This window comes from Sciurus carolinensis, chromosome 4 (genome assembly GCF_902686445.1).
Source record: "Sciurus carolinensis chromosome 4, mSciCar1.2, whole genome shotgun sequence".
NCBI classification, from domain to species: domain Eukaryota; kingdom Metazoa; phylum Chordata; class Mammalia; order Rodentia; family Sciuridae; genus Sciurus; species Sciurus carolinensis.
The window spans coordinates 42,268,624-42,281,971 of record NC_062216.1 but is presented as its reverse complement, the minus strand read 5'-3'; the positions used below and the strand labels follow the sequence as shown (position 1 = coordinate 42,281,971).

Below are 13,348 nucleotides of genomic sequence, written 5' to 3'. Positions count from 1 at the left end.
CACACTTGTAATCCCAGGGACTCAGGGGGTTGAGGCAGATGGATTATAAATTAAGACCAAATTTGACAACTTTGTGAGACCTATCTCAAAATGAAAGATAAAGAGAGTTGAGAGGGGTTGGGGATATGGCTCAGTTGGTAGAGTGCTTGCCTCACATGTACAAGGTCCTGGGTTCAATCCCCAGCACCAAAGAAAAAAAAAAAAAAAGAGTTGAGAAAGTAGTTCAATGGTAAATTTCCTGGGTTCCACCCCTAGTACCAAAAAGCAATACAAAACAAAACCCCACAAACCAACCAACCCTGAATAATTCCTGCAGGACTGAGTAATGTGCTGGACCCTCTGACAGATGCATAATTGACTGTCACTTTAATTGAATCTATGTGACTTAGGTGACAAAAATCACTCCCTAAAGACAGGGAACATTCTGTGCCACAGAGATGGCAATGGGGGCTTTCTTTGCCCTATAACTGAATTGGTTGATACACCTGAAGTCAGGATGTGTTGTCTCATTTGCTGGCAGTTCCACATAAGTGTTATAAAAGCCAGGTACCATATAAAGAGAGCCTCTTGGCTGTTCTATCCCTGACTACCCCAGAAACTACCTCCATCAATGTAGAATTATACACTGAATCACTAGTAGCCACTTTTTAATCAAACCTGAGAGGCCATCAGTTTTTAAATGAGGAGACCACACAAATCCACAAATCTACAATGTGGTCTTCCAAAATTGGATGGCCTTAGACTTTGCTGCCTAAGGGGGAACTTGTGTTCTCTTTAACAAAGAGTATTGAGTGGCGCAAACCTGTAATTCCAGCAACTTGGCAGGTTGAGATGGGGGATCACAAGTTTAAGTCAGTCTCAGAAACTTAGTAAGACCCTGTCTCAAAATAAAAAATAAAAAAAGGGCTGGGGATGTAGCTCCTCAGTGATGTGAGGGTGGGGGAGAGGGAGGGAGGAAGAGAGAGAATATTGTGTTTATATCCCCAATTATTAAAAAAAAAAATGTAACTGAAGTAGTAAAGAACTAGACAAACAGATTGCTGCTATTGATGCCTTAGCAAAATTCTTTAGTAATTGGCTAAAGTAAATTCCTTATAAATGGAGAGACTTAATGTTTAGGGCTATTATTTTTCTTTATTTTTTCCTCTGGGTGATATTTATGTTAGGACATTTTTAAGATGGGCGCTTGAACTATTAGTATCAGCAAGAAAAAGCCTCTGTTACATTTTTTAGAAAAGACCCAAGAAAGTTCCATCAACCTGTTGAAATCTTCCAAGTTCCTACATTGCCCCCATTAGCGTTAAGTAGTTATGGAAGAAATGGCCTTGGCCCTGCTCCCCATGGACATGGAATGAAGACTTGACAGTAGGGATTTGAAGGAAGGTCCAGTGTCTCAACTAACTCCATTTTGTCTCTGTGACTCCATCTTGCTTTTTTTCCCCCCCCTTCTGAGTTCTCCTGAATTATTCTGTTCTATAGTCACTTGGATTCCAAGAGCAACAGGTCTGATGGATAAATACCTTGTACCTTGTGACAAGAGTTGAAACTACACCCCACACTACAGCAACTTTCTTATGACTGACAAGGCCCTGCCTTACTGATCCTGAGATAAGTATCAAACAGACCAAGATTACCTGAGCTGTGAAAACCTCCACAGCTATGGAAATCCTCAACCCTTGCCTTTGTTTCCTTTTCTATAAAACCTAAAGTTCTTGTCAGCCTCTTCAAGACAGATTTTAAGTCACTAAGACATTATCTGCTCTTTCCAGGGCAGCCAACACCAATTAAAACTCCTTTCCTGCATTCACCACTGCTCACCTCTTCAACTGGCATTTGGGGATGGGTTGCCTAGCCTTGTCCATTGGGAACAATAGTATACGGATACATATGGCACATAAAATTTACTGAGAAATATAGGATGCAAGTTAGAAAACGGCATCAAGGTATACTAAGAATTCAGTAGGTTTCAGGAAGAATGGATAAAATAAATGTTGAGTGAACAAGTCAGAAGGTGGAAAACTATACAGAAAACAGTGATGTTGACATGGGTTTGGTTTCTTCTTCCAGTAAGGGAAAAAGAAAAAGTAATTAGAAACTGTATAGAAAGGCATGATATAATCAAGCAAACTAAAATGTTGCATATTTTTGGATAACTGAGAGGATCTATTTGAATTTTCTTTAAGGACAATAGAGTTTGATTGTTAGAATTTTAGAAAAACAAATATAATCATAGCATGTTATTCTTTTTTTTATTTTTCTGTACTGGGGATTTAACCCAGGGGTGCTCTACCACTGAACTACATCCCATTTATTTATTTATTTATTTATTTGTTGTAGGTGGACACAGTACCTTTATTTTATTTTTATGTGGTGCTAAGGATTGAACCCAGAGCCTCACACGTGCTAGGCGAGCAATCTACCACTGAGCCACCACCCCAGCCCCACCATTTAAAAAAATTTTTTGTTGTTGTTGTACATGGACAAAATACTTTCATTTTTTTTATGTGGTGCTGAGGATTGAACACAGTGCCTCACATGCACTAGGCAAGCCCTCACTAAGCTACAGCCCCAGTCCAGCCTCATCATTGTAATTATGTTTTTGAGAAGGGTCTCACTAAGTTGCCAAGGTTGGCCATGAACTTGTAACCGTTCCGCCTCAGCTTCCCAAGAAGGTTGGATTAAAGGTGTGCATCAATACATCTAGCTGTTGTCATTATTTTTTTGCAGGAGACATATGCACAAAGCACAGAAAACTAACCTGCAGTTATATTTATTTTGTCAACATTGACTAACCAAGAGTAAAAGTGGAAATGAAGAAGGAAAGTGATAAAAATAATGTAGAGGGGACAAAGATGTCTAGAGGTTTTAGCCAAGGGGATTTAGAAAGAATGAAATAAAGGCAATTAATTGGAAAAGAAATAATACACAATGAAGTGTGAAGAAAATCTTAAGGAATTTACTAAAAACATTAAAACTAATAAACACAAGGCTGCAGGATAGAAGATAGAAAAATTAATTCCATTTCTATACAGTGAAAATGGGAAACTGAAAATGAAATATAGAAAACAATTCTATTTATAATATCACCAAGAAGAATAAAATATTTAAGAGCTGGGCACTGTGGCACAAACCCATAGTCTCAGCTACTTGGGAGGCTGAGGCAGGAGAATCACAAGTTTGAGGTCAGCTTGGGCTACTTAGTGAGAACCTGTTTCAAAATAAACAAACAAATAAATAAATAAATAAATAAATAGGGCTTTGGATGTAGCTTAGTGTAGAATAGCCCTGGATTCAATCTCCATTACAGGGAGAAAAAAAGTAAAAAATACTTAGGGAATACACAAATGGTCAATAAGCATATGAAAAGATGGTCAACGTGATAGCTGTCAGGGAAATGCATATCAAAACCACACTACTTCACACACCCTAGGATAGCCACAATAAAAAGAAACACATAAGTGTTGGAAGGGATGTGAAGAAATTGGATCGATTATACCTGGCTGGTATGATATTAAATAGTGTAGTTACTTTATAAAACAATCTGGCAGTTCCTCAAACACATAACCATAGTTATCAAATGACCTCTCAGTTCTGCTCCTAGATATATCCCCAAGAGATTGGAAAACTTATATCCAAACAAAAACTTGTATACAAATATTCATAGCAGCATTATTCTTAATAGTCCAGAGTGGAGACAATCCAAATGTCCATTAACTGCTGAATGGATAAACAAAATATAGTATCTATATAACAGATTATTATTTGGCAATGAGAAAGGAAGTACTGAATACATATTACATATTGTACATATTACAAGAAGGATGGACTTAAAACCATTATACTAAGTAAGAAGCCAGTCACAAAGAAACCACTCATGGGTTGGAGGTATGGCTCAGTGGTAGAGCACTTGCCCAGCACCAGTGGTACCCTGGGTTTGATCCCCAGCATCACAAAGAAACAAACAAAACAGAACACATTTTGTGTAAAATGTACAAAATAGGCAAATCTAAAGACAGAAAATTCATTAGAAGTTGCCTAGGACTTGGTGGTTAGGGATTAAGGGGTGAAGGTAAATAATGAGGGGTTTCTTTTGGTGTGATAAAAATGCTTTAAAATTGATCATATTGATGATAGCACAACTCTATGAATAAACTGAAACCATGTAACTGTACATTTTCAATGGTGAATTGTATGCAATGTGTATTATCTAAATAAAGCACTAGGAAAAAAAAAGATGAAAGTTAAAAGTAAACTAAATTTTTATCTACCATTGTGGTATGACAGACAATGCCTAAAGCTAATTAACTCAGGCAAATATATAAATATTTCATCAATATTGATATTCATGAAGACATCTAGGGGTGAAATTAATTTTTAACACCCACAATATAGGTACTAATCAATCAAAGATAACTGGGCTGTAAACAACCAGCATGGCAATAAATGTTGGTTCTAGGTGAGTACCCCTTGAACAAATTACCTGGTCAACTAAGAGCCAGCAACAGTTAAAAGTGATTGCTCTAAGCAAAAGGGGTGGGGTAGAAGGAATGGGGCAAGAGACTGTTAATTTTGATAAGACTGTCCATATTATTTGATTTTTTTAAACTATGAACAATTTGATACAAATTTTAAATATTTATTTTTAAAATTGTATGATTTTTATATATAGATTGAGGAAGATTTTCAAATAATGATTCTCTGATGTTATTTTTAAATGTTTGAAGCTATCACTATCTAAAATTATTTAAAAATAATACCAGCTGCTGCAACGGAGGGCACAGACTCTAAATTCTCTAGTCCTTGTTAAGTAAATTTGGGACTGGATTCCAAAAAAAGTAGCATTCTATTCAAGAAAGTCTTAATTTATAAATATGAATTTTCAAACATCATTTAATAAGGAAGGTAATTATTAACTTTAGAAATGCAATTCTTTATACTAACTTACTCAATATAAAATTATTCTAAGTATCAGACCTTATGGTTAAAGTATGACTTCATTCACAAAAATACAATTTATGTCTATTTACTCAATTTCAAGCAACCAGAAATTTAATGGTCATGTTCAGGATGCAAGGCTCAGATCCATTAGTGATTTGTAGATGGTTACAAAGCAAGAGACAAACAGAAAAGGGTTAGCCCTGCTCTGTCACAGTTTCCTATAGTAGTAACAAGAAAATCAGTGCTTCAATCTGATTCCTAATACAGAGAATAAGCTACACTTAGTTCAGTGCTTTTGATGATCACTAGAATTAACTCAGCAAATAAGTGAAATGCAATGACTCCTGTCCCTCCCAATAATTATATTTTCGTGTCCTGTGTTCTGAAGCCAATGTTAAAAATCAAATTACAAGCACATATGTTACTAGACAACTGTGAGGGAAGTTGAAAGTGCTCTGTCAAGTTTTAGAAGAGAAGTCAACCTGCCCCAGAGGTAAGAGCTACGGAGCAACCTTGCAATAATACATGTGGGAGTCTGAGGTTGATAACTATGATAATCCCGGCTACAATAAACAGACATGAAGCAAGCATAATATCTGGTTCCAAGAATAAAGGGTAAATGTTGAGTGAAAATAAGTAAAGTAATAGCCATGAGGCCTCAGTATTTCAGGTGCTCAGAAGGTGTTGACCTAGAAGTTATTTAAACAACATTTATTTTGGGGTCAGGGTAGACAGCTATATCCCCACCCTCAAGGACAATTTTCCAAGGGAAGCACAGCTTCAAGATGTATGTGTGGCCCTAAAAACTGAATTATAAAGAGTTCATTTGCTACTTCAAGTTCCTTACTATCCCCAAACTTAACTATACATGTTTTAATAATAGGCAATCTTATCAAGGTAGGTAAAAGTTCAAACAGATGATACATAAAGATTATAAATAGATGATAACACAGAGATGGTATGCAGTCTGTTTGGTACACTGTTACTTTTATTTATTTGGGAAAAGTCAAATTTAGAATCTCAACACCCTCTTCACAGTCTTCCTCTCTTTTGTTTTGCTTTCTAAGGGCAAAGAAAACTGATGAAAACCTAATGTTTTAATCTATTTGAAACACTGGAAAATGATTTTTTAAAGTTTTCTGGGTCAGTGAATTCTCTAATTATTCTGATTGAGAGGAACTTAAACCTCTTTGAAATTAATCAGTCTAATATCTTTCCCACTCATCATGAAAAATTAATAACAAGAGCTATAGAAAATAGCATACTTAGGAAAATATTTACAACATACTTAGTGAAAATTATTTCATTAAAGACTCAATCAATGCTCTACACCTATGAGGGGAAAAAAGAAGAAGAAAAAAAAAAAGGAAGGAAAGTAGTCTGGCATGGTGGCCCATACCTGTAATCCCAGTGACTCTAGAGGCTGAGGCAGAAGGATTGCAAGTTTGAGCCAGCCTGAGCAACTTTGTGGGATGCTATTTCAAAAAATAAAAAAGGCTGGAGGTGTAGCTTAGGGGTAGAACGCTCTGGGTTCAATTTCTGGTACCATACACACAAAACAAAAACAAAAACAAAAAATTTGTTCAGTTCCTGAAAATATTTGAGTCTTGAAAAATTAATGAGAACCTCAACGAAGTGTTTCTACTAGTGTACAAAAAAATTCTGAATGACCTTGTGTTTTTTTATTCATATACTCAGAAAAGGAATGAAAGATAACTTAAAGAAGCAAACTCATGCCAGTTTTTATACCTAACAGAAAAGAAGCTGAATAACTCTAGTAAGACAATTTTTTTTTGTGTGTGTGGTGGGGATTGAACCCAGGGCCTGTGCATATAAGGCAAGCACTCTACCAACTGAGCTATATCCCTAGCCTCCGACAATTTTTAATTCAATTCTTTACTATTCTAAATAAGATTTGTTTACTAAAACGTCTAAAACTTAGCAGACACAAACTGAAGAAGAAAGGGTCTGTTTTTTGCATACACAATTCATGAGTACATAAATGTTTTCTTGGCTTCAATAGAATTAAACTGCTGATATTTAGATAAAAGGAATATGAATAAACCCTCCAAGAGGGCACTGGCCTCGTCTATTTTGTTGACTGACTCACTGCCAGCCTTAGGCATGGAATCTGGCATGTGATGGGCATGTAATATTATTTGAACAAATGAATAGATCATACATGTGTGGTCCTTTCTTTGGTGAAATGGGGAAAAGCCAGTCCATGCAGTGCAATACAACAGACACTGTGAAGTCATGTGGAGTTTATATATTTTGGAATCTTTGTGAAAAATCACTGCTAAAGTTGATTTGATATCTAATGTTAACAGTGTTACTACTTATATGAGAAGCTGATGCATAAAAATGTTCCCTTCAGCAATTCATTATCTTTCAACACACAACTTATGGATCTGCTTAGATCTATTACTAACAGTCATCTCTCCAGTAACTTTCTTTCTGATCAATCCTCAACCTACTACAATCTATTTTCAGCCTCTAAACTGCTTGAGTCAAGATAACCAATGACCTCCAGCTGCCAAACAGAACGGACATTTCATATCTCAACTGTATTCAACAAAGGTAACCTGTACCAACACTCACAGTCAGGTTATTTCTATTCTGCTCTTGAATACCTACCTCAGACAAGACTACTCTGAGACATAATGAAATGAAGCAAGGGTACTTCATGATTCTGTCTAAGTACTGACAAGAACAAGGGCACTGTGCAACCCACAAAATATCAAACACCCCTTCTCTTGTTAAATGAACGACTTGCATTTTTACCCAAGAATTTCCCCACTTTCTAAACGCATCTAATCAAGAGCAACTCCCAAATTCCTCAGTCTTAACCCCAAATCACGCAACCCAAGTTCAAATTTTGTTAATAGTTTTTTTTTTTTCCTAATCCATGGTTGCTCATGTTGTGCATTCTCCCTTACCTCAAAAAATATTACACCCAATTTGTTCAACTACTAGTGTGTTCCTGGTGGTCTTTGGATGAAGGGTATCCAACAGCACCAAAGTATTAAATTCTTTAAAGATCCCCAAAATCCCAACTTCCCTCAAGCAAATTAATTCCCTATGCACACTAAGTTTTATTTTTCCTTTTTCTTTCAATCCTTGTCCACATGTACATACTGTGTATTTTTCTATTATTTAAATAACTGTATGTAATGTTCTACATTCTGCTCTTATCTGCTAAATTTATATCAAATTTTAATAGCTGAATAATATCCTATCATGATTTGATTCTTAAAGCATTTCTCCTTACAGGAATTAAACAATACAGGAAACAACACTTGGCTTCCACTTTCAATGTCCTACCTAAGCTATATGACATCATCCTCAGGTAGCCTCAGGTCAGATGTACCCAGGTTTCTATTTATCTGATCTGCTAGCAAAGAAAAATGCACCCTATTGGTTTTGTTTTGGACTGGGGATTTACCCCACGAACTTGGCATGCTAGGCAAGCACTCTACCTCTGACATAGGTCCCCAGTCTTACTGCTTTTAAAGAAATGAGTTATGAAAGAGTGCCAGATGGGGTGCCAAGAGGTTTGACTTCAGGCATGCTTCAGTGAACAATAGAGTGACCGCTGGCTAGAGATTTTCTCACTCTAGGTCTACTTCCTCTTGTGTAGAAGTCACGCTGGTCCCTCACTCTATTGCAGTTGAGAAGTCTGTGGCCCTGTGACCTGCTTGCTGGAAAAGGCCACAAGACAGGCGTTCCCATGACTTGGGGTGAAGGCTACAACCCACATGCTGGGGCCTGCTATGGGCGGCTCCCACTACACAAGTTCCACAAGACAACTTGTGATGGGGGGCTTCCTGTGAAGGCATAGCTCCTTGAGGAGAAAGTACCTAAAACAGAGAATGACAGAGTTATCATGCAATCTGCCGCTGGAGTAATGCACACAAAGGACTGGAATTTTTTCTGTAAAGATGTCTTTCCGGATGCGAAAGATAGAATTAATAGTTCAAATACTAGTACTCAAATTTGAGGGTGTGCAAACCACACACAGCCATTCTTCGGAGTTTAGGATTTCCCTAAAAGGAGTTCTTGTTCCACCTAGCACCAAATCAACCCAGTATGGGGCTCACCTGCGGGTTTGCAGCCACACTCCTGCAAACTAAACCACAGACCTTGTAAAGTGACTGCCCGCGACCAGATGTTCCTCACTCCCTGCCCGCCCCGCCACACCTGCACCTGCGCCCCCGCCTGCACCTGTGCCCCCATCTGCGCCTCGGTTCCAGCTCACCCACCGGCGGCGCGTGCTGTGCCAAGGCGCAGGTGACGGCCGCAGCCAGAAGGATGAAGATGAAACGACTCTGGCCCAGCATCATTCCAGCTGCCGCCGCCGCCGCTCCAAGGGACTTCCGCCGACGCCTCGAGAGGCACCCTAGGGCTCAAAGCAGGCCGCGCCCCCCACAGCCGCGTGACCCGTGACTCGGGGCCGCACCACGCGAGGGCGGGGGTGCCGTGGAGCAGACTGTGGGAAGGAGGATTTGGGCGTGTCAGTGTGGCGGAAGGGGCGGCAGGATGAGGAAGCTTTCCGAAGGGTGGAGTGACCTGCACAAAGGGAGTCCTCTCTGGCCATAAGGAGCGGTTTCTCGGCGTCTCCCCCTCCGTCCCGCGAGCTGTGGTTGGGTCCAGCCTTAGCCCCGCCCCTGCTGGCGGGGACGCGGAACCAGTCCCAGAGTTTTCGTGCGCTCCAAGCGGGCTGCTAGCGCTGGTCCGGGAGGGAGTGGCTTCCCCTTTGCTAGGTCCTCAACAGACCTGGGCGAGATCTGCGCTAGGGTCGCACCGTGCTCAGTGCCCATGAAACGAACTTAAACGAGTCTTAAAAGGCAGTGTAACTAACGTGCAAAGATGGGTCATCATCGCCTTCGGAGGAAAGCCCACTCGAAATGAGTCAGGTTATTCTTCCTGACGGCGGGGTCAGTGGACAAAGTGCAGGTGCCAGGGTAAAAGTAAACGGAGGTCATCTCCACTGGGACACTCCAGGCCTTTACTGAAGAGTTAAGTCGCAGAATTTAGGCTTCAGTGCCTTACTCTTACGCTCAGGTGAAATGAACAGGTGGAACCGACGAACCTTCTTTGATGTGTTCGGCCATTCTGCAGCGGTACGTTTGCACCTAACTCGTGAAACACTTCAAGTTGGCTGAGTAAACCTAGGAGGCTGTCACCCGGTGCCTTAGCCTGCTCCGAAAAGCAGTGAGAGTTACAGAAGTACCGTATTTGATTGACTTTCATGCGTTCTGTGGTCGAAGTCACTCACCATGGTAGGGTGAGTTACCTAAGAGTCCAACAGGAGATTTTGCCCTCCGACTTGCACTTTCTGGTCCAGGTCATTTTGTAAATGCTTCATTAAAACTCACAACATTAATAACTAAAAAAAGTCATTTTTTTCAATGCTGGGGATTGATGTATTTCATGAACGTTGGGGTTTGGGGGAGAAACTGCAACTTCACCCATTTGTTACTTCCTGAGTCTTTTTGTTGAAGGTTGGGAAATGAGAATTTGATGTGGGTTTCCTCCCCTATATTGGGAGAGAGATGGTAAATAACTTGTACTTCTTAAGGAGGAAGTTTGACTTTTGAAATATATCACATGATTAAAGCTCATACGAGTTACTCCTTCAAACATTAAATATGCACTATTAGCTAGGTGTTGAGCAACTGTAGTCCCAGCTATTCAGGAGGTTGATGCAAGAAAATTGCTTGAGCCCAGGACTTTAGGGCTGGCCTGGGCTATCTACATAGTGAGACCCTGTCTCGACAACAGCAACAAATCACTAATGTTTTAAACCTACAATGTGTGGGGCTGGGGTTGTGGCTCAGTGGTAGATTGTTTGCCTAGCAAGTGTGAAGAACTGGGTTTTATTCTCAGCACCTCATATAAAAAAAATAAAGTTCTCATCGACAACTAAAAAAATACATATTAAAAAAAAAAAAACCCTACGATGTACCAAGCATTTTTCCTAATATAGGGAACAACAAAAGTATCTTTTGAGGGAAATATAATACAGAAGGTAATATACATAATATTACAAATGATGGTAGAAGTCAATAAATGCTAGAGAGCAGACCAGGGCCAAGGGGCTTAAGAGTGTGGAGGCTGGGAGAAGGGAAAAATACAATTATAAGTAGCATAGACAGGATAGCCATTATTGACCAGAAGTTAGTGAGAAGATGCCCAGGAAAGAATATTCCAGGCAAAGGTAGCACCTGGAACAAAGGCTTAAAAGTGACAATGTGACTGCAAAGTTCAAAAAGCTACAAGGAAGGATTTTCAAAATTTTTACTATAAAGAAGGTTTGAAGAGATAGAGATATGTTTAACTCGATTTAAGCATTACATATTGTATACATGTATCAAAACATTTCATGGTTTCCCATTAATATGTACAATTTTAATGTTTTTATGTATCAGCTAAAAAAATAAAATTTTAGCCTGGCCTAGTGGCACATACCTGCAATCCCAGCTACTCAGGAGGCTGAGGTAGGAGAGATGGTAAATTTCAGGACACCTATGGTAGAGCACTTGCCTAGCATGTGTGAGGCCCTGGGTTCAATTCCCAGGACTGCCAAAACAAAAACAAAAAACCCAACAACAACCACCAAAAAAATCAGTTTTTAAAAATTATATAAGTGAAATGCTATAACTTGGTTTTTAAAATTATGAAATTTGAGGACTTTCAAGCATATATATATGTATATACACATATACATATATATACAAATATACACATACATGCACACAAAATGTATATATACACTAAAGAAATAACATATTCACATAAATGTGCTTTTTTGTTTGTTTGTTTGTTTTTGGGTGGTCATAAATGTGCTTTGAAAATAAAAGCATATATAGGACCAAAAAAAAGATACTAGGCAAAAACTCAAGAAATCTGAATAAAGTGTGTGTTGGGAGAAATCCTAGTTCTTCACTGGCAGCAGTGAATGTCTCAAGTGTGTAAGGAAAACCTTGGCACATTCACACCTGTCAGGAAAACCTGCAGAGAGGAGCATTCTGCTTTGGCCACCTAGGAAAGTAAACAACTGCCCCAAATTGATCTAGTGTGTTACCAAGGGACCCATATAGGAGCCTGGTGGTCTGATCCCCCGTGGCACTTTTTGATTGGGAAAGAAACCTATAAAAATGTATGGCTGTCCCTGCAATAAATGAGTTTGCAGACTGCTCACTACAAGCCTGCTTCCACCCAATGCCGGAGTCTGGGTCTTGACTCTGCGTCCTTACCTGCGTCTGAGCTAGCATGTCACAATAGACAAACTACAAGTGTGGACTTCAATTAATAATAAAAAAAAAAAAAACCCAACATGACAGAATGTATCTGGCAGTTCAGCTATAGCAAGGAAACTGGTGTAGCTGGAGTAGAAGGAAAAAGGGGAAAAGAAATAGATGAAATCAGAGCAGTTAGGAAAGCAGATTTTGTAGAGCATTAAGAGCCCTTGTAAGATTTTGGGCTTCACTCTAGGAACATGTGTACTGCTGAATATATGTTTAGTGTTGATATGCTGAATTATCTTAGACTTAAGTCTGTTAGGCTGGGTGTGGTGGCGCACGCCTGTAATCCTAGTGGCTTGGGAGGCTAAGGCAGGAAGAAAGCAGTTCAAAACCTGCCTCAGAAATTTAGCGAGACCCTATCTCAAAAAAATAAAATGGGCTGGGGATGTGGCTCAGTGCTTAAGTGCCCCTTAACCAATTCCCAGTACCAAAAAAAAAAACAAAAAACAAAAAACAAAAAAACCAGACAATAAAAAACCCTAAGGTGTTAGAAGTAGTAGTCTTTTAGTAGCTGTTACCAAATCAAATTGCTATTTGATATGAAGATCATTCACCTTAAATTCTACTGTACTATTGGGGGATTGAACCCAGGTGTGCTGAGTCATATCCCCAGCTTTTATTTTTTGAGACAAGGTTTTGCAAATTTGCCTAGGAACTTGCTAAATTGCTGAGGTTGGCCTCAAAATTGTGATCCTCCTGCCTTGCTCACTGCTGGGATTATAGGTGTGTGTCACAATGCCTGGCTATTGGAAGCAATTTAAACGTGTCCCTCAATATTATTTTACCTGTATGAGAGGATATTAATTGGCCATTAGATAGTCTGGCAAAATCAGGTCTTTTTTTTTCTTTTTTTTTTTTTTTTTTTGAACTGGGAATTGAACCTAGGGGTACTTTACCACCGAGCTATAGCCTCAGTCCTTTTAATTTTTTTCATATAGGATCTAAGTTTCTGAGGGTCTCTCTAAATTGCTGTGCCTCAAGTTTGCAATCCTCCTGATTCAGCTTCCCAAATTTCTGTATTACTGGCATGTGCCACCATGCCCAGCTCAAATCAAAATCTTTATACAGAAAATTTACATTGATTGGCATAATATTTATGCACA

At 39.1% G+C, this 13,348-nt stretch overlaps 1 protein-coding gene across 2 annotated transcripts in view; it reads right to left on the bottom strand.

Annotated features, from left to right (window-relative positions):
- Nucleotides 1-9,428, bottom strand: part of Asah1 (N-acylsphingosine amidohydrolase 1) — a 34,183-nt gene extending 24,755 nt beyond the window's left edge. Inside the window, exon 1 of one of the 2 annotated variants that reach the window (XM_047551343.1) lies at nt 9,201-9,428. In XM_047551343.1, the coding sequence (XP_047407299.1) occupies nt 9,201-9,281 (81 nt within the window). In that variant the 5' untranslated portion in view covers nt 9,282-9,428. The other variant, XM_047551345.1, reaches the window with a different exon arrangement.
- Nucleotides 9,429-13,348: the final 3,920 nt, after the last annotated feature.